The sequence below is a fragment of the Hippichthys cyanospilos genome, chromosome 7 (assembly GCF_059441005.1).
Source record: "Hippichthys cyanospilos isolate Australia breed blue-spotted pipefish chromosome 7, RoL_Hcya_1.0, whole genome shotgun sequence".
NCBI classification, from domain to species: domain Eukaryota; kingdom Metazoa; phylum Chordata; class Actinopteri; order Syngnathiformes; family Syngnathidae; genus Hippichthys; species Hippichthys cyanospilos.
The window spans coordinates 1,336,704-1,363,695 of NC_142375.1; the positions used below are offsets into that span (position 1 = coordinate 1,336,704).

Here is a 26,992-nt window from a genome sequence, read left to right on the forward strand (position 1 = left end):
TTGACACCAATTCACGTCAATGCCGCTCTTCACTCGGGTTTCCATTGACATCCTTTCACATTAAGAGTGCTTATGTGTTCATACATAGGTGTCGAACTGCAGTCCTCGAGATTCAGTATCCTGCATGTTTTCCGGTTTTCTCTCCCAAGACACCTGATTCAATTGATTATCTTATTAGCAAACTTTGCAGGAGCTTAAATGATCTTACTCATTTAAATCAGATTCTGTTTGTGAGAGAAAGTTTGAAAGCATGCAGGACACCGGCCCTCCAAGACTAGAGTTTGACACCTGTGTCATAGTACAACTTTTTATCTAAAATAATACATCCTTTTTTTAACTTTACCTCACCTACAGTTCCTGTTTACCAAACTATAAATTTAAAATTTTTGTCCATATCAGCCAGGTGTAGCTTTGACATACCTCCATTCCATAAAACTCGTTCTGTAGGGTCTTGGTGTACTGTGGCAGGCCGATCCGCTGCAGCCACCAGGCGATGGAGCAATTATTCATGTCAAGCACACAAAGCGGCAGCTGCCATGACCACTCCACAAGAATGTGGCACCTCGCCGTCAGCAGATGGGCAGACGGGGGATTCTGGAAGCACTTCCGTGCGCCGTTTCACTTTCTCTCAATTTCCCCGTGCTGAACTCGTCATTAACCGTCCGTCTTTTCGCTCCTTTCCTGGCAGGAGTAACCAATAGCGTAGCCGGCAACGCCAGTGGCCAATGGGAGTGCGGGGATGCAAGGCAGATCCGGGCAGATCCCGGCATGTCAAAAGCGAGCAGAAGGGTGTGTGTGTAGAAATGTAGCTGTCAACGTGTCACAGGTGAGGCGCTTGCACTTGAGGAAGTCTGCGAGTGTGCAACAAGTCTTTATATCCTTGGAGTTGCTATGTTCATGCCAATCAAATAATTCAGCTCATTTTAATAAGAGAGCACTTTAAAGCAATTGTTGCAAAGTGGTGTACACGTCTTACAATAATAAAGATACCTAAAACATTACTAACGCGAAAAAATTAAATACCACAAATCATTAAAACAGTGCTTAGCCGAAAGCCATAAAATAGATCAAACACCATACCGTTTAGCGTTGACTTGCACTAAGCAACACTTACTCATTATTGCCACCAGGGTGTCAGTATTGTTCACGCTTTCAAAAACACTATACAGTGGGCCCCCAGTCAACTACATCCCTGGCTTACGTTGTTTTCGGCTTACGACTTTGGATTGCAATGTTTTTTCGTCTCTTTACGTTTTTTTTCCAGCTTTACAACAAAAACAGCTGTCATGATCATAGGGGTTGGCTGTATTTGTGTTATTTTGTCTCTATCTGTCAAACTGCCTGCGCTGCAACGCGTCACTCAGATGCTTGTCTGCTATTGGTCTGCGTCACGACCCACTAAGATAATGGTCTGCTATTGGTCGGTGTCACGGTCAAAATGGTGGCATGCTACGGACTGGATGTCATCTGAGTGCTCAAAATAATGTATTTATTGTGCATTTTACTGCTTAATTCAAACTTGAAAGGGTTAGTCATGGGTCCCAGGATTGTTAGTGATGTTAAAGTGAGAAGATGATTTGTATGGAAACAAAGCTGGAGATAATCAAGAAATACGAAGAAAGCTAAGCTAGCCTAGCTTAGGCTACCCTTACTTGGGAATATGGCCACTATTTTGATCGCAATTTTTAATACGTATAACCAATTTTGATGTTTTTACCTGAGGTTTTACATGCATTAGCAAATTAACATAGGTTTGGATTGCCCGCCATACGGCAAATTCGCATTACGATCCCAACCATGGAACGGATTAAGTTTGCCAACCGGGGGCATCACTGTACTTGAGTTTTCCGAAACAAAATGTTATTAACTTCAAAATTGCCATGCCTAGATGGCTCTATTTCATTTTAGTGAACCTGTGATGGTTACATGCTCACTTTTACTGACATAAGCAAACAATCGTTCAATTTCAGTTCAGTGAACAAATACTTTCATAGATAGAATCAAGTCTCTGTATATAAAAAAGCAATTATATTATTTAAAATTTTTAACTGTAATCGAGTTAAAAAAAATCATTTTTTATCATAAAATCTATAGGAAAAAAATGTTACAAAAACCCCAGTGATTTTTATTTTTGAAAAAAACTTGTGTGTTGAAAATGTTGGCGTATTAAAAAAATGGGAAAAAAAATCATGGTTAATATCGTGAAGGAAAAAAATCCTTAAAAACAGAGCTTTTTTTAAAACTTAATTCTTAAGTGATTTCATTTTTTATACAGTAATCCCTTGTTTATCGCGGGGGTTACGTTCCAAAAATAACAAGTGAAATCCGTGAAGTAACCAGCTTTATTTTTTTATTATTATTTGAAATTTATCCTGTAAATTTTCTTAAATTTGTTTAAAACAATCATTTTAATATAGGAATACAAAGTAATACAAAGGAATACAAAGGAAATATTGTCACTCGCGTATTTCACAGTCCAAGCTTTGCCTCTTCTTCCTGAACCCGCACATTGTTCTGAATAATTGTTGAGCTCTTTCTTTTTCTGAGTAAGTAGATTTTTATAAATGGATATGCCAGGACATTGAATTAAACTGAAGCCTCTTATATCGTAACAATACACTTGAAAGTTCAATTTATTACAAAAAAAATCTAGGTAACAGTCAGATTTCCAAAGCTGTGCATTTCTCCGTTGCTATCTATGTAGGCACACAGACTGGGTGTGTGCGTTTGCTCTCGGCACAACCTCCGAGTCAAGTGATCGGCTCCCAGAGACCAAACTGTCAATCAATGTGCTTACTAGGACGTTTGCAACCTGTGTGCTGAGCTGAGTGCACTCGAATACAGGAGAGAGACACAGAGACACAGGAGAGACGAAAGCAAGCTTTTGGATCCTCTTGCCTTTTGTAATAAATTGACAAGTAAAAAAAAAACAATCCAGTGCAGCGTCAATTTTATTTCAAGACAACAGTAGAGCCAATCAGGATTTAGAGGACAATGCACTGTAAAAAATATCCGCACTGTAAAAAATCCGTGGAGCAGCGAACCCGTGAAAGATGAACGGCGATACAGCAAAGGATTACCGTATACATTTTTACTACTATAACAGCTTAATATGAACACAAATTTAAAACAAAAGTTCACTTTTCATCCTGAAAAATATGCAAATGATAACTGGTGGCTATCTGCGACTCAACGCTGCAGTGATTTCTCTCGGACAAAACAAAAACATTGTCTCTAAAAAAAGAACAAAAATAATTGGCCTACGACTGCACTGTTGTTCTCAATCTTTGTTCAAAGATATACTCCCGTGAAAACACTTTTTCAACCAGGTACGCCTAAACAAGTGCTACATAAGAAGAAAAAAAAGGTTATAACCGAGAGCTCTGCCCACCCATGTCAGATAAATTTTTTTTATTATTCATTTACTTTATCAGGACATACCTTGTTTTGCGAAGGAGTCACAATAACACAATCTAGCAAACAAGTTGAATCATGTTGCAATTAATTGTCTCTTAGTTTGAAAATAAAACTGCCCTCCAGCGGAAATCTGATTCAAATTTCACATATCGAGTGCCTTCACGTAGCCACATTCGACACCTGAGGTGCCCTAGGATGCTATTTTCGTTTGCAGATACTTTCACTTCCTTCCTTCATTGCGCGTTTGTTACATCATGATGGGAAGTTGAGGGGATTAAATGCTCATCTGACAACCTAACTCCACTGCCGTGGTTGCCATAGCAACAGGCCCACTTTTGCTCGAACATAACTGCGTGTGTCAGGAAAAAGGAAGTGTGGCGACGGCGCTAAAGAACACCCAGGCGGAACTATAGAGTGTGACAATGAAGTCAGAAACGGAAGGCCGCCGTCCACGCCAAACAAGCGTCTAAAGGTGAGCCCTGGGCCTCCACTTTTCTCATTATCTCTTCCTATGTTGACTTTTGTCTGTCCTGTGTGGGTCTGTGTGGAGTTTTATCTGAGCCAAAACAAGCTCATGATCAAACATATTGTGGCAACCTAACAATCAGGAATCTAATAAGCGCTAATGAGTGATAAGCGCTTCCTTCTACCACAAACTAGCTGTGTCTGTATGTGTCAACAAGTCATCTGTATAGGAAGTGGACAACACGAATTCTTAACATCTTTACCCGTTTTACATTATTTTATAATAATCACAAGTGTTTTCACACATGACCCGAAAAAAATGACAAAACTCACTTATAGCCATGTTTGTCACAATACCAAGACCGACCTGTGAGATACAGTATAGTTCCACTGACAGGAAAATGAAGAAAAGTAGTTTTACTTATTTTTTTTTTCATGGAATAAACATTTTTGCCTGGCAAACCTGTTCCTGCATACTTGTAATCTAAATGCTAAAACAAACGCAGCAAGCTAATTAAACGAATACACTTGCTCATAAAACGAATATAAAGTTACAAAGAAAAATGATCATCCTGGTTGAGGGTAGTTGACAGCAGGTGTCAAAAAAAGGACCGGATTGTGGTTGTGACAGCCCACGCTGCCTTTAGCGACACGGACAAGAAGTGTGGTGATGATGGGGGAGGATCATTCACACCAGTCAAAGTCTAAAGATATTGTCCTCAAACATGACGAAAATAATAATGTCGTCAGGACATCGGCAGAGCACGCCATGGAGTTGTGGCGCCAATGTGCAAAATGGCTGATCGAGTGCCGCGTTTTGCCTGAGACGCACCGCGTCACTTGGGACAGCGCGAAGGTGAGCTTGGCTGAGCTAGCTTAGACTTTAGCTCTAAGAACTAACGAAGCGTGTGTGTCAGGTGTGCGACCTGGCTCAGGCCCTGAGAGACGGCGTGCTGCTGTGCCAACTGCTCAACAATCTGCTGCCACTGGCCGTAAACCTCAGGGAAATTAACCTGCGTCCGCAGATGTCCCAGGTGAGGCGAAAAGTCAATGCATCCCCTTTTCAAATGGGAATTTTTCTTCCTCGACCCATTGGAAAAAAAAAAAAGATGGTGAATTCGTCCCCTGCCCAAAGCTACCTGAGATAGGCGACAGCAAGCCTGCTACTTGTGAGGATAAGCGGCTCTAGAAAATGGGTATATATATATATATATATATATATATATATATATATATATATATATATATATATATATATATATATACACACACACACACATTTCCATCATATAAATTATTAATATGATTATTTATATAATAATATAGTTAATTAATATTATGGTAATATATGTCATAATATATGTGTCAAACTCTAGGCCTGGTGCCACATCGGTCGCCCACATCATTTCATTTGGCTCGAGAAATGAGTAATTATGACTTCATATTTATGGCTTGAATGCTAAATTTGCAAGTTGCCTCCAACTTTTTTTTTTCAGAAACAACAAATATTATTTTGTTACCAATTCCATTTTTGAACAGTTTTTACTGGACTCTGATTTCTAAACTACGTAAATGTGTAACGATCAAAATGTATTTGACTTCAGTCAGGACATTAATATGAGTAGCGTTAAAAAGAAACAAAGGGGAATCTTTCTTTAATCTTTTTTGGTATGTTTAATGTTAATTAGTTACAAATTTAAAATGCTTATATTTATCACTCATGTGTATGTGTTAATTTTTTTCCATTCGGTTTAAATAATCAGTAGATTTTCAACCAGTTCGAAAGTCCTGTTTTCTAGATTTGGTCATGTGACCTTCGTAAACTAAGCCAAGATTGATTGTTTACCTAAGCCCTTAGCAGCTCTGATGTCATTTTTCAAATTTTAAATTTCTGTGCACATAGATGGATTAAAAATAAGTGGATTTTGCTGCTTAAATCATTAACAGGGCCAAACGTTATAGGGTGGTCAAGACGGCCCAAGATAACCTCTTGTCCCGTTATGGCCACTCCCATACCAATGGATACAGTTTGAATTCTGTTATTTTTCTGCTGTTTTCCAGTATCTTTGGACCTCTTGATACAATGCCGCATGTTTGTTTATTCTTAAGTACATGAACTACATTTTGAAAGAATAAATGTACAACTCATCTGAATGATGCACACCCCACTTAAATATTCCCCATGTCCACAAATGCAATTATTCATCAGAATGTTGTGTTTGTTTGTGCATGTGTGTGTGTTTGTTTGACAAAGTGTACCTTTGGAAAATCCCCAGTGGGGCCAATCGTAGTCTGGACACTTCCTGGGTCATAACAGACGATGACACTCGGGAATGCACTCTGTGACCCACACTACAATGCACACATACTTACACAACAATGGCGGCATTTCCAGACGCAAGTTACACGTTGGGTCTTTTGTGGGGCAGGGACCTGCCAGCATGATTATGGATGTGTGTCAACATTTCCTCTTTTCTCAAGTGACACTTCCCACTCAGCACACACACACAGGAAGTTATGTAAAAATGTCATTTGTCGTTGCCCCGCCCACAAATATGTGGGTAGCACTGTACATGGCGCTCTCTGCTGTTATTTTTGTGGTTCCTATATTTTGTTTTGCTTCTTTTGCTACTGTTTGTCTCGTTTCTTATGTGCAGCACTTTTTAAGGCACATTTTATCCATTCAATGTAAAACAAGACTTTTTAACCATGAAAAAAAATGAACTTCAAGTCAAAATGTTTCTGTGTGACTAGTGTAATGGTATCAAGTTTTGCGTCCAACTCCATGCTAATTTTCTTGAATAGCTTTTATCTTACAAAGTAATTAGCGCAATAGTTTTGCAACGCTTATAGCATTGGCTTTAGTGTCTGGAGTTTATAACCAGGCACCCTTTGCTTTCCCTATTTAACTATAGAAACTACACATGGGACGAGATACAAATCCCAAGAAACAAGATATATCATAAGATTGAGTCCACAAGAACGAAAAATGACGAGATTTTTGCTAAATTTTTTTAATTAAAAAAATATTGCTAGTTTAAACTTCAATTTCAAAATGATATATTTTTTATTGAGCAGGCTGCAATGAACTATCTAAAGTTTTACCATATGCTGCTGCAATAAAAAACTATTCAGTTGAGTTCTCAGAATAAATTAACATGAACAAAAAAATACTTCCTTGTCACACATTGCTTCAAAAAATTTGCAGCTGAAGCCTTTCATAGTTGAACAAGAAAAAAAAAATCATGTTTAAAGTGCCAAACATTAAACAAAAAAAAACATGAATGTAAATAGTGCCACGCTCACTGCCAACTGATGTTGCAGAGATGGAAACACTGCACTTTTGAAATAGCAGTAAGCAAAACAATCAGGTATGATAGCAAAGTTACTTGATGGCATGAATGAGCACTTTGGTTTTCTTGTAAAGTGTTGGAACAACTGTGCGAGCATAGTGATGTCGTGAAGGGTTGTCACGGTCAAGGCTGTCAAAGAGGCCGAAATCCACTCTCTTCCATTGTCAAAAATGGCTTTATATCGAGCGCCGTGTACATACCATTAATCCCGTGTTGTTTTGGGAGATCTTGTATTTCATGGGTCCTGGGGCAATGCAAAATTCTTATTGTTGCTTGCTTGAGAAGGCATTTTTGAAGAGCTGGCTAGCTTACATTTTTGGTGGTAGTTCTGAAAATGACTGCATATACAGTGATCCCCTCTACTTCGCGGTTAATGGGGGGTGTCAACCCCCCGCGAAGTCTGAAACCCGCGAAGTAGGGTATCAATTCCTAGATTTCTATGTACGCCCCAATATAGCCGCGGTAACCATAAAAAATCCTTTTTTTGTTATTTTATTTTTCTTTCTCCTATTATTTAACATTACACTATCCTTCTTAACATTATTGTATATTCATTAAATAACTAATATTACTTAGTTTGTTGAGAATTTGTTCTCAGGACTGGTTATCTGCACCGAGACTCCAGTGAAAGAGTACGCAAGTCATCACGTTGATCTTCACATTTATTTTGGCTCATGTATGGTGTATCATGTAGTATCTGTTGAATAATAAATCAACAACAATGTTAAAGTCAGTCAAGTAACAAATAAACACTTGCCGAACTTTAATCTATGAATTTACTGTATTTTAGCCGACATTAGCGGGTTAGCAACAACTAACAACAACTGCTAACTATAAAGTGCACCTCTACACAAACGAACACATAAACAGAATAAACACTCATCGCTTACCAAACTTAGGCAGTGGCGTGCGTTATCAACATAAATGATAATAAACTATAAATATGAGCTTACATTGTCATTCACTAAGTCACCATAACGAGCTGAATGACACACAGAGAACGTAAAACAGGAAACGAAAATGCAACGTGACCCAACAAATTAAAAGCATGCATTTCAAAATAAGATAAAACATGTCACAAACTCTAATGCTTGAAGAATTCTTAACATAATTAACTAATATTACTTAGTTATTAGATGAGTACAGTACTGTATAATGTACTTTTTTGCTTTTTTTTTTCATTTTTGCGCATTTTTTAAATTATTTTTTATTTTAAAGTATTTTTAATTTTTCCTGGAAAAACCCGCGAAGTATTGAGACCGCGGTATCTGAGACCGCGAAGTAGGAGGGATCACTGTAGTTCATTTTAGCAGCGGTGTCTGGCTTTTTTTTTTTTTCCAGTTTACAAGCTTATTTTGTAAACTTGTAAATCAGTCAATGAGTTACCATACTTTTCGTCGATTGGAAAACCAAAACGTTGCCACTCAGATGATTTAAAAGTAATGGGGCCATCATGTATTTCTCCTATTTCTCCATTGAGCTTTTCTCCTTTTCATTTAATGGAGGATTACAAACAACGGTTAGGTGCATACCGCCACCTACTGTACGGGAGTGTAGCACGCGAACCTAACCATCAGCCTAGTTTCCCTCCATTGCACTTCCTGCCCAATAACCCAAAAAAAGTGAAAAGGAAATTAATCTCGTGGCTTGCGTGTGCGAGAAATGTCGTGAGAAATGGTCGTTCAATCTCGCAAGATCTGGTCCCATGCTTAAAAGAAATAGATTCCAGACCCATTTTTCAGATTTGAGGTGGTTCTAGGTTTTTTTTTTTTTTCCATCCATCCATCTTCTACCACTGTATACAGAGATCCAGTTACGGGGACAGTAGTTCAAGCAGGAAGGGCCAGACTTTCCTCTCCCCAGCCACTTCGTCCAGCTCTCCGGGAGGATCCCCAGGCGTTCCCAGGCCAGCCGAGAGGCATAGTGCCTTCAACATGTCCTGGGTCATCCCCAGGGCCTGCTCCAAGTGGGACATGCCCGGAACACCTCACCAGAGAGGCATCCGAGAAGCATCCAAACTAGATGCCCAAACTGATGCTCTACTGGCTCCTCTCACGGAGGAGCAGCGACTCACAGCTCAGCCTCACCTGGATGACTGAGCTTCTCACCCTATCTCTAAGGGAGAGCCCGAACACCCTGCCGAGGAAACTCATTTTGTCCGCTTGTATCCGGGATCTGGTTCTTTCGGTCGCGACCTACAGCTCGTGACCATAGGTGAGAGTGGGAACGTAGATTGACTGGTAAATCGAACCATCTGTCGATTGGGCTCATTCCATCCTACCCTCACTCGTGAGCAAGACCCCAAGATACTTAAACTCCTACTAATACTAATACAGTGGACCCCCATGTTACAGTGTCCTTGTCTTAAGTTATTTTCATGTTGTGACGTGAAATACAGAGTGTTTTTGTGCCCTCTTTAACGTATTTTCCCGGCTTTGTGACAAATACAACTGTCATGACCCTGGGGTGATGACTGTATTTGTGTTGTTGTGCCCCCATCTGCTGGCGTTTTTAGGGAACTGCACTTATTTAATATTGCAGTCTAACTGCTTCCATGCAACTCATCGACTACAATGCTGGTCTGCTATTGGTCCGCGTCTCCTCACGGAGATACTGGTCTGCTATTGATCGGCTTCACTTGTTTCAAAAAACGGTAAAGCTTTGTTCATTCGTGACTGGTTACTAAACCCTATTTATAGTACATTTTACTGCTTGATTCAAAGTTGAAAGGGTTACCCATGGGTCCCAAGATTGCTAGTGATGTTAAAGAGAGAAGTAAAAAGAGAGATAATCAAGAAATACGAAGTACGCTACAACTTACTAGGGAATATGGGCATAGTAAGCGGCACTCAAAGGTAAATAAATCCTTTCTATATTTTTTATTTATGATATTTTCTGATTGTATACATGTGTGTTATACACATAGCACTTACTATACTATATTTTGGTACCAATTTTTAATGTGTCTGTACAATTTTGATGTTTTTAACTGTGGTTCTAAACGCATTACCTATTTAACATCAGTTTGGATTGCCGGCCATATGGTGAATTCGTTTTATGAGCCCAATCATGGTACGGATTAATCTCGTTACACGGGGGCCCATTGTACTTAAACTTGGGGCAGGATCTCAGGACTTCATCGCTGAGAGGGCACTCCACCCTGTTCTGGCTGAGGACCCTGGTCTTGGATTTGGATGTGCTTATCTTCATCCCAGCCGCTTCCTACTTGACAGCACTCTCACTGGAAACTCCTTCTGACAGGGGATTCTGCCAGATGTTCCCTGCAGACGTTTTGGTCTCTCAGGTCTGAACGGCATCGGAGTCAACACACCACCAGGTGGTGATCAGTTGACAGCTCCGCCTCTCTCTTCACCCGAATGTCCAAAACATGTGGCCACAAATTCAATGATATATCCACAAAGTCGATCGTTGAACTGCGCTGTCCTGGTGCCAAGTGCACATATGGACACCCTTATGCTTGAACATGGTGTTCATTATGGACAATCCTTGACGAACACAGAAGTCCAACAACAAAACACCACTCCATTCAGATAGGGGGGGCCGTTCCACCACGCCCCTCCAGGTCTCAGGGAGTCCCCTCCGACACACCCTCCAAGGACTCGAAAAAAGGTGGTTACACTACGTCTCTGTTTCGTGCATAGGCACAAAACAACAGTCAGGACCTGTCCCCCCACTCAAAGGCAGAGGGAGGCTACCCTCTCATCTGAATGATGCACACACATCAGCCCCAATGTACAGGGATCAACGCCTATGCCCACTTCTGCTCTGCGCCTCTCGCCGCGGGCAACTCCGGAATGGAAGAGAGTCAAAACCCTCTCGAGGGGACTTGTACTAGAGCCCAAGCTGTGTGTGGAGGCTAGTCCGACTATATTTAGTCGGAACTTCTTGGCCTCGCCTCCCAGAGGTGACATTCCATGTCCCAAGAGCTAGCTTCTGTAGCCGGGGATCAGTGTGCCAATGTCCCCACCCTTGGCTGTCACCACCTCACTACGTACCCGACTCCTTTGGCCCCTCTCACAGGCGGTGAACCCATGTGATGGGGGACCCACTTTCCCCGGATGGGCCCCATGGGTGCAGGCCACTAGGCGCTTGCCAACGAGCCCTACCTCCAGGCCTGGCTCCAGAGGGGGGCCCCGATGACCCCCGTCTTGGCAAAAGTAAACAGAATCCAACAATGTTTTACTTCATAAGGGATCTGTGAGCCGTGCTTAGTCTGAAACCTCACCAAGGACCTGTGTCATGTGTGACTCTACCAAGGGCATGAAGCCCCTGACAACTTAGCTCCTAGGATCACTGGAACACGCAAACCCCTCCACCACGATAAGGTGATGGCTCACAGAGGTGTTGTCTTTGTTGGGCATCTCTGCCTGCAGATGTTACAGCCTGGATAAGAATGAAATGAATGAACACACGAACACAGATGCCTCCTCTTTCGTGGCTCAAGCAAGAATTCAACTTTTATCCACTAGATATGCACAACTGTTACAAAACAAACTTCAGTACACAGAATACAAACGCAAAACTAAACAGTATTGAACTGGGCAACCTACTGCATGTTTAAAGGAACAATATTTTTAAATATTAAACATCAATCTGACTTCAACTTTCCGTTCACAAAATGTCCGTTCACAAAAAGAACACATACACGCACATACAGTACAACTTTCGTTCACGATTGATTTCACCCGTTATGGTCGCCGACGGCGATTTCGGCCGACATGGCGGCAAGTACAAAAAAAACGATTAACACAGTCAAAACGTCGCTGTAATTCAAAACGAACTTTTTCTTTCTCTTCTCTCCACGCTTATTCATGTCAATTAATGTTTTCAAAGATATTTTCATACCTGGACAAGAACGAAATGAATTAACACACGGACACAGATGCCTCCGCTTTCGTGGCTCAAGCAAGAATGAGGCATCTGGCCGTGAGTCCCCGCGTTCTTCCTGTCCAGCAGACATAAACAATCGATCAGTCGGAGACCAAACTAGTTGATGGTCAAACCCACTGATTGTGACTAATACAACTCAATTATTATTGCACATGCACAATCGTTCATAAATAATCATTCATTATACAGACAGTGACTTTGCTTTTGCGCTTATTTTTTGTGATGCAACACTACCATCTCTTGGCGTTTGGTGGTCATTACACTTACATAAAAGCTTGAATATCTCAGACAAGCCGCGAGACTACAAACGTGACCTATAATTATTTACATCGGCTTTCTCTTGAAAGTGCAACTTAATCTTCAACTTTACCAATGCCTACCTTGTAACATTGTACGCGTGCTGTCTAGTTCCTGTGCCTGAAGAACATCCGTACTTTCCTGGGCGTGTGTCAGAACAAGTTCCAGCTGAAGAAGAGTGAGCTGTTTGAGGCCTTCGACCTGTTCGACGTGCGTGACTTTGCTAAGGTACGTTACTCAGCTCTCGCTAATTCTATTATTTTTATTACATTTGTTTTTGCTCTAATAACGTTTGGTCTAATAATTTGACGGTTCCATAATACTCTAGTTCTATAATTCTTCATAATAGTTCATTTTTTTGTTCATTAGGGCCCGAGCAGCTACCGCTGCGAGAGCCCTCTTGTTTTTCTCCAGATTATTATTCTTATTATTATTATTATTAGGGCCCGAGCAGCTACCGCTGCGAGAGCCCTCTTGTTTTTCTCCAGATTATTATTCTTATTATTATTAGGGCCCGAGCAGCTACCGCTGCGAGAGCCCTCTTGTTTTTCTCCAGATTATTATTATTATTATTATTATTATTATTATTATTTACTGTGCAGCGCTTTTCCATTTTTGAGGGCCTAAACATGCACGAAAAGTCACCAAAATTTGCACATTTGTCGGGCCCGGTGAAAAATTTGATATTTTTGTGTTTCCCAAAATAATGCAAAAAAAATGGCTCTGCAGCGCCACCTAAGGTCGAAAAAGTGCACCTGGTCCCGGCCCGTTTGACCTAGAGCTACAAAAATTTTTAGGCATATGTAGGACCTAGAGACCTACAAAAAAGTCAGCGCGAGCCATGTGCTCAGATGTACAGAAAAAGAGTTATGAATTTTTGAATGTGCATTTTTGGCCCATTTTTGCACGTTTGCAGTTTATAGCAAATCCTTAATGCTTTTATGTAGTCTGCTGAGCCCCTTGAAGTGAAACCCCTAAATGTTTTCTGAAAAGCCAGTGGCCATGCCTTATGCCCCCCACAAATCAGTACAATGTTTCGACAGTGGGTGTGGCCTATATGGCATGGAAAGTCACAAAATTGGAACAATAAAAGCTGCAGTAACTCCACACACATTGTTCCACTTTGTCTAAATTTTACATATTTGCTAAGAGTTCTGCACTGAAGTCATCTACAACTACTTTTTCATCGTTCATAGTCCTTGTTCATACCCCGACCTGTTCATATCCCAATGTGCACAGGTCTGCGAGGGCCCTTTATAGCTGCTTGCAGCTCTAGTTAGGGCCCGAGCAGCTACCGCTGCGAGAGCCCTCTTGTTTTTCTCCGGATTATTAGGGCCCGAGCAGCTACCGCTGCGAGAGCCCTCTTGTTTTTCTCCAGATTATTATTCTTATTATTATTATTATTATTATTATTATTATTATTTACTGTGCAGCGCTTTTCCATTTTTGAGGGCCTAAACATGCACGAAAAGTCACCAAAATTTGCACATTTGTCGGGCCCGGTGAAAAATTGGATATTTTTGTGTTTCCCAAAACAATGCAAAAAAAATGGCTCTGCAGCGCCACCTAAGGTTGAAAAAGTGCACCTGGTCCCGGCCCGTTTGACCTAGAGCTACGAAAATTTTTAGGCATATGTAGGACCTAGAGACCTACAAAAAAGTCAGCGCGAGCCATGTGCTCAGATGTACAGAAAAAGTTATGAATTTTTGAATGTGCATTTTTGGCCCATTTTTGCACGTTTGCAGGTCCCAAACTGCTCCTTGTTTCTCCTAAACGCTATACTCAATCGCCTTCAAATTTGCTGTGGTCCATATTCACACATAGGGGCACAAGTGGGCAAAATTTGGTGTAGATCCGCTGACATATATGATAGGGGCGTGGCTTCAAATTATGTGTTCAATTTTTCCTTCGCCAAGAGTGACATAAACCTTAATAACTTTGTTGTACTAGCTTAAAAAAATCTAAAACTTCATTGACACACGGGAACTTATGTCTTTAACACCTTTGAAAAAAGTTTTTTTCAATACCTACTAGCACCGCCTAGTGGTTGATTAAAATGTCATTTTTTACAGTTTCATGTATTGTGCTCAGTCTGTTTGAGTAAAACTAGTGAAAATTGGTCAGAATATCATTAAGACATGGAATATTAAGATTTTAAAATTTTATGACTTTTCGATAATGGGCGTGGTCTGCACGCCACTTCAAAGTCAGATGACTCGCCAAAACAAAAAAAGTGTCTGTAATTGGCCCCAAAATGGCCTTATGAGTGGAAAATAGCCTCTTACTCCCGGCCCATTTGACCTAGAGCTCCAAAAATTTGTAGCCTTATGTAGGACCTCAAGCCCTACAAAAAAGTCAGCGTGAGCCATATGCTCAGATGTACATAAAGAGAGTTATGAATTTTTGAATGTGCACCTTTGGCCCATTTTTGCTCATTTGCAGGTCCCGAATTGCTCCTTTTTTCTCCCAAACGCTTGACCCGATCGACTTCAAATTTGCTGTGATGTTTTATCTGACTGTGAGGCCCAATTGTTCAAATTTTCGTGACGATCCGCAATCAAATATGTTGGGGGCGGGGCTTCATATTAAGCCTTTGATGATTACTTTGCCACATGTGAAACAAACCTTTATAACTCAGCTTTCCAAGCTTGGAAAAATCTGACACTTCACAGACACATGGAGACTCAAGCCCTTAACACATGTGTTTAAAAAAATCTTCAATTGCTTATAAGGCCACCTAGTGGCAAACAAAAATGTCAGTCTGATTTCTCGCGAAAACGAACAAAGTTGCTGTATTTGGACCCAGATGGTCTTATCTTTTCTAAACATTACATATTTGATGGATTTCCAATGCGGAATACACCTATCAACTTATTTTTTGCTATAGTGTGAGCGCCACCTAGTGGCAGGCAAAAATATAGCATTTTTTAAACGTTTTTATGTGTTTAGCTGAGCCCTTTGAAGTAATATCGCTGAAATTAAGTCTGAAAAGCCTCTAGACAGCCTTGCTGTCCTCCACCAAATTTTACGAAGTTTCGATAATGGGCGTGGCCTCTATGACCATTTTCATTCCGAAGCTTTATCTGTCCAGTAAAAGTTGCTGTAATTTGACCCAGATGATCTGATCTTCTCACAATTTCACACATTGGATAAAAATATTCTCCTGAATATAGCGACAAAAATTTATTCCAGTTTAAAGCTAGCGCCACCTAGTGGCTGCAAAAAAAGTCATTAGTCGAAAGATTACAGTCAATCCTGTTTGGTTTGACCGACAGCTATGAAACTTTGTAGGCTAATGGAGGACTGTAAGACCTACAAAAATGTCAATAGAAGTGATTTGCTAGGATGTACAGAAAAATTGTTATGAATTTTTTTAATGTGCAGTTTTGTCCCATTCTTAGACATTAGCTGGTCTCAAACTAGTGCCTTTTTCTCTTGAACGATTCACCCCATTACCTTCAACTTTGGCATGAATCATTATCCAACTGAGGGGCACACATAGTCTAAATATCGTGAAGATCTCTCGACATAAAAGATGGGGGCGGAGCTTCAAATTATGTTTAATACTTCCTTTGCCAAGAGTGACAAAAAACTTAATAACTCCGGTATGACAGCTTTAAACCACCTGAAACTTTCCTGGGACTTTAAAAGTCATGCAATAATACAGCTATGTGATAAACTTTCAAATCATTTACAGCGCCACCCAGTGGCGGACAAAAATCTATTTTTTTTTACTTTTATGTACTGTGAAATGCCTGTTTGACTAAATGAACTCAAAAATGGTCAGAAAAGCTATGACACATTGGAACATTAAGGTTCTCAACTTTTATGACTTTTCATTAAAGGGCGTGGCCTCTATGCCAACTCAAAATCTGATGTCTCGCGCGAAAACGGTAAAAGTTGCTGTAATTGGACCTAGACGATCTGATATTTTTAAAACTTCATATATGGGATGGGAGTCCAATGTGAAACACACCTACAGGCCTATTTTTTTATCATAGTACGAGCGCCACCTAGTGGCAGCAAAAACTATAGCAAATCCTTAACGTTTTATGTGCTGAGCCCCTTGAAGTGATATCCCTTAAATGTTTTCTGAAAAGCCAGTGGCCATGCCTTATGCCCTCCACAAATCAGTACGATGTTTCCACAGTGGGTGTGGCCTATATGGCATTGAAAGTAACAAAATTGGAACAGTAAAAGCTGCAGTAACTCCACCCACATTGTCCCACCTTGTCTACATTTTACATATTTGGTAAAAGTCCTGCACTGAAGTGATCTACAACAAATTTTTCATCATTCATAGTCCTTGTTCATACCCCGACCTGTTCATACCCCAACGTGCACAGGTCTGCGAGGGCCCTTTATAGCTGCTTGCAGCTCTAGTTAGGGCCCGAGCAGCTACCGCTGCGAGAGCCCTCTTGTTTTTCTCCAGATTATTATTATTATTATTATTATTATTATTATTATTATTTACTGTGCAGCGCTTTTCCATTTTTGAGGGCCTAAACATGCACGAAAAGTCACCAAAATTTGCACATTTGTCGGGCCCGGTGCAAAATTGGATATTTTTGTGTTTCCCAAAACAATGCAAAAAAAATGGCTCTGCAGCGCCACCTAAGGTTGAAAAAGTGCACCTGGTCCCGGCCCGTTTGACCTAGAGCTACGAAAATTTTTAGGCATATGTAGGACCTAGAGACCTACAAAAAAGTCAGCGCGAGCCATGTGCTCAGATGTACAGAAAAAGAGTTATGAATTTTTGAATGTGCATTTTTGGCCCATTTTTGCACGTTTGCAGGTCCCAAACTGCTCCTTGTTTCTCCTAAACGCTATACTCAATCGCCTTCAAATTTGCTGTGGTCCATATTCACACATAGGGGCACAAGTGGGCAAAATTTGGTGTAGATCCGCTGACATATATGACAGGGGCGTGGCTTCAAATTATGTGTTCAATTTTTCCTTCGCCAAGAGTGACATAAACCTTAATAACTTTGTTGTACTAGCTTAAAAAAATCTAAAACTTCATTGACACACGGGAACTTATGTCTTTAACACCTTTGAAAAAAGTTTTTTTCAATACCTACTAGCACCGCCTAGTGGTTGATTAAAATGTCATTTTTTACAGTTTCATGTATTGTGCTCAGTCTGTTTGAGTAAAACTAGTGAAAATTGGTCAGAATATCATTAAGACATGGAATATTAAGATTTTAAAATTTTATGACTTTTCGATAATGGGCGTGGTCTGCACGCCACTTCAAAGTCAGATGACTCGCCAAAACAAAAAAAGTGTCTGTAATTGGCCCCAAAATGGCCTTATGAGTGGAAAATAGCCTCTTACTCCCGGCCCATTTGACCTAGAGCTCCAAAAATTTGTAGCCTTATGTAGGACCTCAAGCCCTACAAAAAAGTCAGCGTGAGCCATATGCTCAGATGTACATAAAGAGAGTTATGAATTTTTGAATGTGCACCTTTGGCCCGTTTTTGCTCATTTGCAGGTCCCGAACTGCTCCTTTTTTCTCCCAAACGCTTGACCCGATCGAATTCAAATTTGCTGTGATGTTTTATCTGACTGTGAGGCCCAATTGTTCAAATTTTCGTGACGATCCGCAATCAAATATGTTGGGGGCGGGGCTTCATATTAAGCCTTTGATGATTACTTTGCCACATGTGAAACAAACCTTTATAACTCAGCTTTCCAAGCTTGGAAAAATCTGAAACTTCACAGACACATGGAGACTCAAGCCCTTAACACATGTGTTTAAAAAAATCTTCAATTGCTTATAAGGCCACCTAGTGGCAAACAAAAATGTCAGTCTGATTTCTCGCGAAAACGAACAAAGTTGCTGTATTTGGACCCAGATGGTCTTATCTTTTCTAAACATTACATATTTGATGGATTTCCAATGCGGAATACACCTATCAACTTATTTTTTGCTATAGTGTGAGCGCCACCTAGTGGCAGGCAAAAATATAGCATTTTTTAAACGTTTTTATGTGTTTAGCTGAGCCCTTTGAAGTAATATCGCTGAAATTAAGTCTGAAAAGCCTCTAGACAGCCTTGCTGTCCTCCACCAAATTTTACGAAGTTTCGATAATGGGCGTGGCCTCTATGACCATTTTCATTCCGAAGCTTTATCTGTCCAGTAAAAGTTGCTGTAATTTGACCCAGATGATCTGATCTTCTCACAATTTCACACATTGGATAAAAATATTCTCCTGAATATAGCGACAAAAATTTATTCCAGTTTAAAGCTAGCGCCACCTAGTGGCTGCAAAAAAAGTCATTAGTCGAAAGATTACAGTCAATCCTGTTTGGTTTGACCGACAGCTATGAAACTTTGTAGGCTAATGGAGGACTGTAAGACCTACAAAAATGTCAATAAAAGTGATTTGCTAGGATGTACAGAAAAATTGTTATGAATTTTTTTAATGTGCAGTTTTGTCCCATTCTTAGACATTAGCTGGTCTCAAACTAGTGCCTTTTTCTCTTGAACGATTCACCCCATTACCTTCAACTTTGGCATGAATCATTATCCAACTGAGGGGCACACATAGTCTAAATATCGTGAAGATCTCTCGACATAAAAGATGGGGGCGGAGCTTCAAATTATGTTTAATACTTCCTTTGCCAAGAGTGACAAAAAACTTAATAACTCCGCTATGACAGCTTTAAACCACCTGAAACTTTCCTGGGACTTTAAAAGTCATGCAATAATACAGCTATGTGATACACTTTCAAATCATTTACAGCGCCACCCAGTGGCGGACAAAAATCTATTTTTTTTTACTTTTATGTACTGTGAAATGCCTGTTTGACTAAATGAACTCAAAAATGGTCAGAAAAGCTATGACACATTGGAACATTAAGGTTCTCAACTTTTATGACTTTTCATTAAAGGGCGTGGCCTCTATGCCAACTCAAAATCTGATGTCTCGCGCGAAAACGGTAAAAGTTGCTGTAATTGGACCTAGACGATCTGATATTTTTAAAACTTCATATATGGGATGGGAGTCCAATGTGAAACACACCTACAGGCCTATTTTTTTATCATAGTACGAGCGCCACCTAGTGGCAGCAAAAACTATAGCAAATCCTTAACGTTTTATGTGCTGAGCCCCTTGAAGTGATATCCCTTAAATGTTTTCTGAAAAGCCAGTGGCCATGCCTTATGCCCTCCACAAATCAGTACGATGTTTCCACAGTGGGTGTGGCCTATATGGCATTGAAAGTCACAAAATTGGAACAATAAAAGCTGCAGTAACTCCACACACATTGTCCCACCTTGTCTAAATTTTACATATTTGGTAATAGTCCTGCACTGAAGTCATCTACAACTACTTTTTCATCGTTCATAGTCCTTGTTCATACCCCGACCTGTTCATACCTCAACGTGCACAGGTCTGCGAGGGCCCTTTATAGCTGCTTGCAGCTCTAGTTAGGGCCCGAGCAGCTACCGCTGCGAGAGCCCTCTTGTTTTTCTCCAGATTATTATTATTATTATTATTATTATTATTATTATTATTATTATTTACTGTGCAGCGCTTTTCCATTTTTGAGGGCCTAAACATGCACGAAAAGTCACCAAAATTTGCACATTTGTCGGGCCTGGTGAAAAATTGGATATTTTTGTGTTTCCCAAAACAATGCAAAAAAAATGGCTCTGCAGCGCCACCTAAGGTTGAAAAAGTGCACCTGGTCCCGGCCCGTTTGACCTAGAGCTACGAAAATTTTTAGCCATATGTAGGACCTACAGACCTACAAAAAAGTCAGCGCGAGCCATGTGCTCAGATGTACAGAAAAAGAGTTATGATTTTTTGAATGTGCATTTTTGGCCCATTTTTGCACGTTTGCAGGTCCCAAACTGCTCTTTGTTTCTCCTAAACGCTTTACTCAATCGCCTTCAAATTTGCTGTGGTCAATATTCACACATAGGGGCACAAGTGGGCAAAATTTGGTGCAGATCCGCTGGCATATATGATAGGGGCGTGGCTTCAAATTATGTGTTCAATTTTTCCTTCGCCAAGAGGGACAAAAACCTTAATAACTTTGATGTACTAGCTTAAAAAAATCTAAAACTTCATAGACACATGGAAACTTATGTCTTTAACACCTTTAAAAAAAGTTTTTTTAAATACCTACTAGCGCCGCCTAGTGGTTGATTAAAATGTCATTTTTTACACTTTCATGTATTGTGCTCAGTCTGTTTGAGTAAAACAAATGAAAATTGGTCAGAATATCATTAATACATGGATTATTAAGGTTTTAAAATTTTACGACTTTTCGATAATGGGCGTAGTCTGCACGCCACCTCAAAGTCAGATGACTCGCCAAAACGAAAAAAGTGGCTGTAATTGGCCCCAAAATGGCCTTATGATTGGAAAATAGCCTCTCACTCCCGGCCCGTTTAACCTAGAGCTCCAAAAATTTGTAGCCTCATGTAGGACCTCGAGCCCTACAAAAAAGTCAGCGCGAGCCATGTGCTCAGATGTACAGAAAGAGAGTTATGAATTTTTGAATGTGCACTTTTGGCCCGTTTTTGCTCATTTGCAGGTCCCGAACTGCTCCTTTTTTCTCCCAAACCCTTGACCTGATCGACTTCAAATTTGCTGTGATGTTTTATCTGACTGTGAGGCACAATTGTTCAAATTTTTGTGATGATCCGCCATCAAATATGTTGGGGGCGGGGCTTTATATTATGCCTTTGATGATTACTTTGCCACATGTGAAACAAACCTTTATAACTCAGCTTTACAAGCTTGGAAAAATCTGAAAATTCACAGAAACATGAAGACTCAAGCCCTTAACACAAGTGTTTAAAAAAATCTTCAATTGCTTATAAAGCCATCTAGTGGCAAACAAAAATGTCCGTCTGATGTCTCGCCAAAACGAACAAAGTTGCTGTGTTTGGTCCCAGAAGGGCTTATCTTTTCTAAACTTCATATATTTGATGGGTTTTCAATGCGGAATACACCTATTAACGTATTTTTTGTTATAGTGCGAGCGCCACCTAGTGGCAGCCAAAAATATAGCATTTTTTAAACATTTTTATGTGTTTAGCTGAGCCCTTTGAAGTAATATCGCTGAAATTAAGTCTGAAAAGCCTCTAGACAGCCCTGCTGACCTCCACCAAATTTTACGAAGTTTCGATAATGGGTGTGGCCTCTACGGCCATTTTCATTCCGAAGCTTTATCTGTCCAGTAAAAGTTGCTGTAATTTTACCCAGATGATCTGATCTTCTCACAATTTCACACATTGGATGAAAATATTCTCCTGAACATATCGACAAAAATATATTCCAGTTTAAAGCTAGCGCCACCTAGTGGCTGCAAAAAATGTCATTAGTCGAACGATTACAGTCAATCCTGTTTGGTTTGACCTACAGCTATGAAACTTTGTAGGCAAATGAATGACTAAATGCCCTACAAAAAAGTCAATACAAGTGATGTGCTAGGATGTACAGAAAAATTGTTATGAATTTTTTTAATGTGCAGTTTTGTCCCATTCTTAGACATTAGCTGGTCTCAAACTAGTGCCTTTTTCTCTTAAATGATTCACCCCATTACCTTCAACTTTGGCATGAATCATTATCCAACTGAGGGGCACACATAGTCCAAATATCGTGAAGATCTCTTGACATAAAAGATGGGGGCGGAGCTTCAAATTATGTTTAATACTTCCTTTGCCAAGAGTAACAAAAATCTTAATAACTCAGCTATGACAGCTTCAAACCATCTGAAACTTTCCTGGGCCTTTCAAAGTAATGCAATAATACAGCTATGTGATAAACTTTCAAATCATTTACAGCGCCACCCAGTGGCGGACAAATATATCATTTTTTATACTTTTATGTACTGTGAAATGCCTGTTTGACTAAATGAACTAAAAAATGGTCAGAAAAGCTATGACACATTGGAACATTAAGGTTCTCAACTTTTATGACTTTTCATTAAAGGGTGTGGCCTCTATGCAAACTCAAAGTCTGATGTCTCCCCAAAACGGTAAAAGTTGCTGTAATTGGACCTAGATGATCTGATGTTTGCAAAACTTCATATATGGGATGGGAGTCCAATGTGAAACACACCTACAAGCCTATTTTTTATCATAGTACGAGCGCCACCTAGTGGCAGCAAAACATATAGCAAATCCTTAATGTTTTTATGTACTCTGCTGAGCCCCTTGAAGTGATATATCCCTTAAATGTTTTCTGAAAAGCCAGTGGCCATAACTTATGCCCCCCACAAATCAGTACAATGTTTCGACAGTGGGTGTGGCCTATATGGCATTGAAAGTCACAAAATTTGAACAATAAAAGCTGCAGTAACTCCACACACATTGTCCGACCTTGTCTAAATTTTACATATTTGGTAATAGTCCTGCACTGAAGTGATCTACAACAAATTTTTCATCATTCATAGTCCTTGTTCATACCCCGACCTGTTCATACCCCAACGTGCACAGGTCTGCGAGGGCCCTTTATAGCTGCTTGCAGCTCTAGTTATTATTATTATTTACTGTGCAGCGCTTTTCCATTTTTGAGGGCCTAAACATGCACGAAAAGTCACCAAAATTTGCACATTTGTCGGGCCCGGTGAAAAATTGGATATTTTTGTGTTTCTCAAAACAATGCAAAAAAAATGGCTCTGCAGCGCCACCTAAGGTCGAAAAAGTGCACCTGGTCCCGGCCCGTTTGACCTAGAGCTACGAAAATTTTTAGGCATATGTAGGACCTAGAGACCTACAAAAAAGTCAGCGCGAGCCATGTGCTCAGATGTACAGAAAAAGAGTTATGAATTTTTGAATGTGCATTTTTGGCCCATTTTTGCACGTTTGCAGGTCCCAAACTGCTCCTTGTTTCTCCTAAACGCTTTACTCAATCGCCTTCAAATTTGCTGTGGTCCATATTCACACGTAGGGGCACAAGTGGGCAAAATTTGGTGCAGATCCGCTGGCATATATGATAGGGGCGTGGCTTCAAATTATGTGTTCAATTTTTCCTTCGCCAAGAGGGACAAAAACCTTAATAACTTTGATGTACTAGCTTAAAAAAATCTAAAACTTCATAGACACATGGAAACTTATGTCTTTAACACCTTTAAAAAAAGTTTTTTTAAATACCTACTAGCGCCGCCTAGTGGTTGATTAAAATGTCATTTTTTACACTTTCATGTATTGTGCTCAGTCTGTTTGAGCACAACAAATGAAAATTGGTCAGAATATCAATAAGACATGGAATATTAAGGTTTCAAAATTTTATGACTTTTCGATAATGGGCGTAGTCTGCACGCCACCTCAAAGTCGGATGACTCGCCAAAACGAAAAAAGTGGCTGTAATTGGCCCCAAAATGGCCTTATGAGTGGAAAATAGCCTCTCACTCCCGGCCCGTTTGACCTAGAGCTCCAAAAATTTGTAGCCTTATGTAGGACCTCGAGCCCTACAAAAAAGTCAGCGCGAGCCATGTGCTCAGATGTACAGAAAGAGAGTTATGAATTTTTGAATGTGCACCTTTGGCCCGTTTTTGCTCATTTGCAGGTCCCGAACTGCTCCTTTTTTCTCCCAAACGCTTGACCCGATCGACTTCAAATTTGCTGTGATGTTTTATCTGACTGTCAGGCACAATTGTTCAAATTTTCGTGACGATCCGCCATCAAATATGTTGGGGGCGGGGCTTCATATTAAGCCTTTGATGATTACTTTGCCACATGTGAAACAAACCTTTATAACTCAGCTTTCCAAGCTTGGAAAAATCTGAAACTTCACAGACACATGGAGACTCAAGCCCTTAACACATGTGTTTAAAAAAATCTTCAATTGCTTATAAGGCCACCTAGTGGCAAACAAAAATGTCAGTCTGATTTCTCGCAAAAACGAACAAAGTTGCTGTATTTGGACCCAGATGGTCTTATCTTTTCTAAACATTACATATTTGATGGATTTCCAATGCGGAATACAACTATCAACGTATTTTTTGCTATAGTGTGAGCGCCACCTAGTGGCAGCCAAAAATATAGCATTTTTTAAACGTTTTTATGTGTTTAGCTGAGCCCTTTGATGTAATATCGCTGAAATTAAGTCTGCAAAGCCTCTAGACAGCCTTGCTGACCTCCACCAAATTTTACTAAGTTTCGATAATGGGCGTGGCCTCTATGACCATTTTCATTCCGAAGCTTTATCTGTCCAGTATAAGTTGCTGTAATTTGACCCAGATGATCTGATCTTCTCAAAATTTCACACATTGGATAAAAATATTCTCCTGAACATAGCGACAAAAATATATTCCAGTTTAAAGCTAGCGCCACCTAGTGGCTGCAAAAAATGTCATTAGTCGAAAGATTACAGTCAATCCTGTTTGGTTTGACCTACAGCTATGAAACTTTGTAGGCTAATGAAGGACTGTAAGACCTACAAAAATGTCAATAGAAAAGATGTGCTAGGATGTACAGAAAAATTGTTATGAATTTTTTTAATGTGCAGTTTTGTCCCATTCTTAGACATTAGCTGGTCTCAAACTAGTGCCTTTTTCTCTTAAACGAGTCACCCCATTACCTTCAACTTTGGCATGAATCATTATCCAACTGAGGGGCACACATAGGCCAAATATCGTGAAGATCTCTTGATATAAAAGATGGGGGCGGAGCTTCAAATTATGTTTAATACTTCCTTCGCCAAGAGTGACAAAAATCTTAATAACTCAGCTATGACAGCTTCAAACCATCTGAAACTTTCCTGGGACTTTAAAAGTCATGGAATAATGCAGCTATGTGATAAACTTTCAAATCATATACAGCGCCACCCAGTGGCGGACAAAAATATAATTTTTTATACTTTTTATGTACTGTGAAATGCCTGTTTGACTAAATGAACTCAAAAATGGTCAGAAAAGCTATGACACATTGGAACATTAAGGTTCTCAACTTTTATGACTTTTCATTAAAGGGCGTGGCCTCTATGCCAACTCAAAATCCGATGTCTCGCGAAAACGGTAAAAGTTGCTGTAATTGGACCTAGACGATCTTATATTTTTAAAACTTCATATATGGGATGGGAGTCCAATGTGAAACACACCTACAAGCCTATTTTTTAATCATAGTACGAGCGCCACCTAGTGGCAGCAAAAAATATAGCAAATCCTTAATGTTTTTATGTACTCTGCTGAGCCCCTTGAAGTGACATCCCTTAAATGTTTTTTGAAAAGCCAGTGGCCATGCCTTATGCCCTCCACAAATCAGTACAATGTTTCGACAGTGAATGTGGCCTATATCGCATTGAAAGTCACAAAATTGGAACAATAAAAGCTGCTGTAACTCCACCCACATTGTCCCACCTTGTCTAAATTTTACATATTTGGTAAGAGTCCTGCACTGAAGTCATCTACAACTACTTTTTCATCGTTCATAGTCCTTGTTCATACCCCGACCTGTTAATACCCCAACGTGCACAGGTCTGCGAGGGCCCTTTATAGCTGCTTGCAGCTCTAGTTATTATTATTATTATTATTTACTGTGCAGCGCTTTTCCATTTTTGAGGGCCTAAACATGCACGAAAAGTCACCAAAATTTGCACATTTGTCGGGTTCGGTGAAAAATTGGATATTTTTGTGTTTCCTAAAACAATGCAAAAAAAAAGACTCTGCAGCGCCACCTAAGGTCGAAAAAGTGCACCTGGTCCCAGCCCGTTTGACCTAGAGCTACGAAAATTTTTAGGCATATGTAGGACCTAGAGACCTACAAAAACGTCAGCGCGAGCCATGTGCTCAGATGTACAGAAAAAGAGTTATGAATTTTTGAATGTGCATTTTTGGCCCATTTTTGCACGTTTGCAGGTCCCAAACTGCTCCTTGTTTCTCCTAAACACTTTACTCAATCGCCTTCAAATTTGCTGTGGTCCATATTCACACGTAGGGGCACAAGTGGGCAAAATTTGGTGCAGATCTGCTGGCATATATGATAGGGGCGTGGCTTCTAATTATGTGTTCAATTTTTCCTTCGCCAAGAGGGACAAAAACCTTAATAACTTTGATGTACTAGCTTAAAAAAATCTAAAACTTCATAGACACATGGAAACTTATGTCTTTAACACCTTTAAAAAACGTTTTTTTAAATACCTACTAGCGCCGCCTAGTGGTTGATTAAAATGTCATTTTTTACACTTTCATGTATTGTGCTCAGTCTGTTTGAGTAAAACAAATGAAAATTGGTCAAAATATCAATAAGACATGGAATATTAAGGTTTCAAAATTTTATGACTTTTCGATAATGGGCGTAGTCTGCACGCCACCTCAAAGTCAGATGACTCGCCAAAACGAAAAAAGTGGCTGTAATTGGCCCCAAAATGGCCTTATGAGTGGAAAATAGCCTCTCACTCCCGGCCCGTTTGACCTAGAGCTCCAAAAATTTGTAGTCTTATGTAGGACCTCGAGCCCTACAAAAAAGTCAGCGCGAGCCATATGCTCAGATGTACAGAAAGAGAGTTATGAATTTTTGAATGTGCACTTTTGGCCCTTTTTTGCTCATTTGCAGGTCCCGAACTGCTCCTTTTTTCTCCCAAACGCT

At 40.0% G+C, this 26,992-nt stretch overlaps 2 protein-coding genes across 5 annotated transcripts in view; one reads left to right on the forward strand and one right to left on the reverse strand.

Moving 5' to 3' along the window:
• Positions 1–12,627, reverse strand: part of sh2d3a (SH2 domain containing 3A) — a 98,003-nt gene extending 85,376 nt beyond the window's left edge. The window contains exon 1 of one of the 2 annotated variants that reach the window (XM_088418591.1): positions 12,527–12,627. Coding sequence is in view for 1 of the 2 variants with exons in the window: in XM_088418587.1 (XP_088274713.1) it covers positions 421–510 (90 nt within the window). In the remaining variant the exon portion in view is untranslated. Of the gene's footprint in view, positions 1–420; positions 678–12,526 lie in introns of those variants that run through there. The other variant, XM_088418587.1, reaches the window with a different exon arrangement.
• The window catches only part of vav1 (vav guanine nucleotide exchange factor 1), a 104,176-nt gene continuing 80,631 nt past the window's right edge, over positions 3,448–26,992 (forward strand). For all 3 annotated transcript variants that reach the window (XM_088418583.1, XM_088418584.1, XM_088418585.1), the window contains exons 1-4: positions 3,448–3,889; positions 4,633–4,738; positions 4,800–4,916; positions 12,555–12,671. In XM_088418583.1, coding sequence (XP_088274709.1) covers positions 4,652–4,738; positions 4,800–4,916; positions 12,555–12,671 — 321 coding nt within the window. In that variant the 5' untranslated portion in view covers positions 3,448–3,889; positions 4,633–4,651. The remainder of the gene's footprint in view (positions 3,890–4,632; positions 4,739–4,799; positions 4,917–12,554; positions 12,672–26,992) is intronic.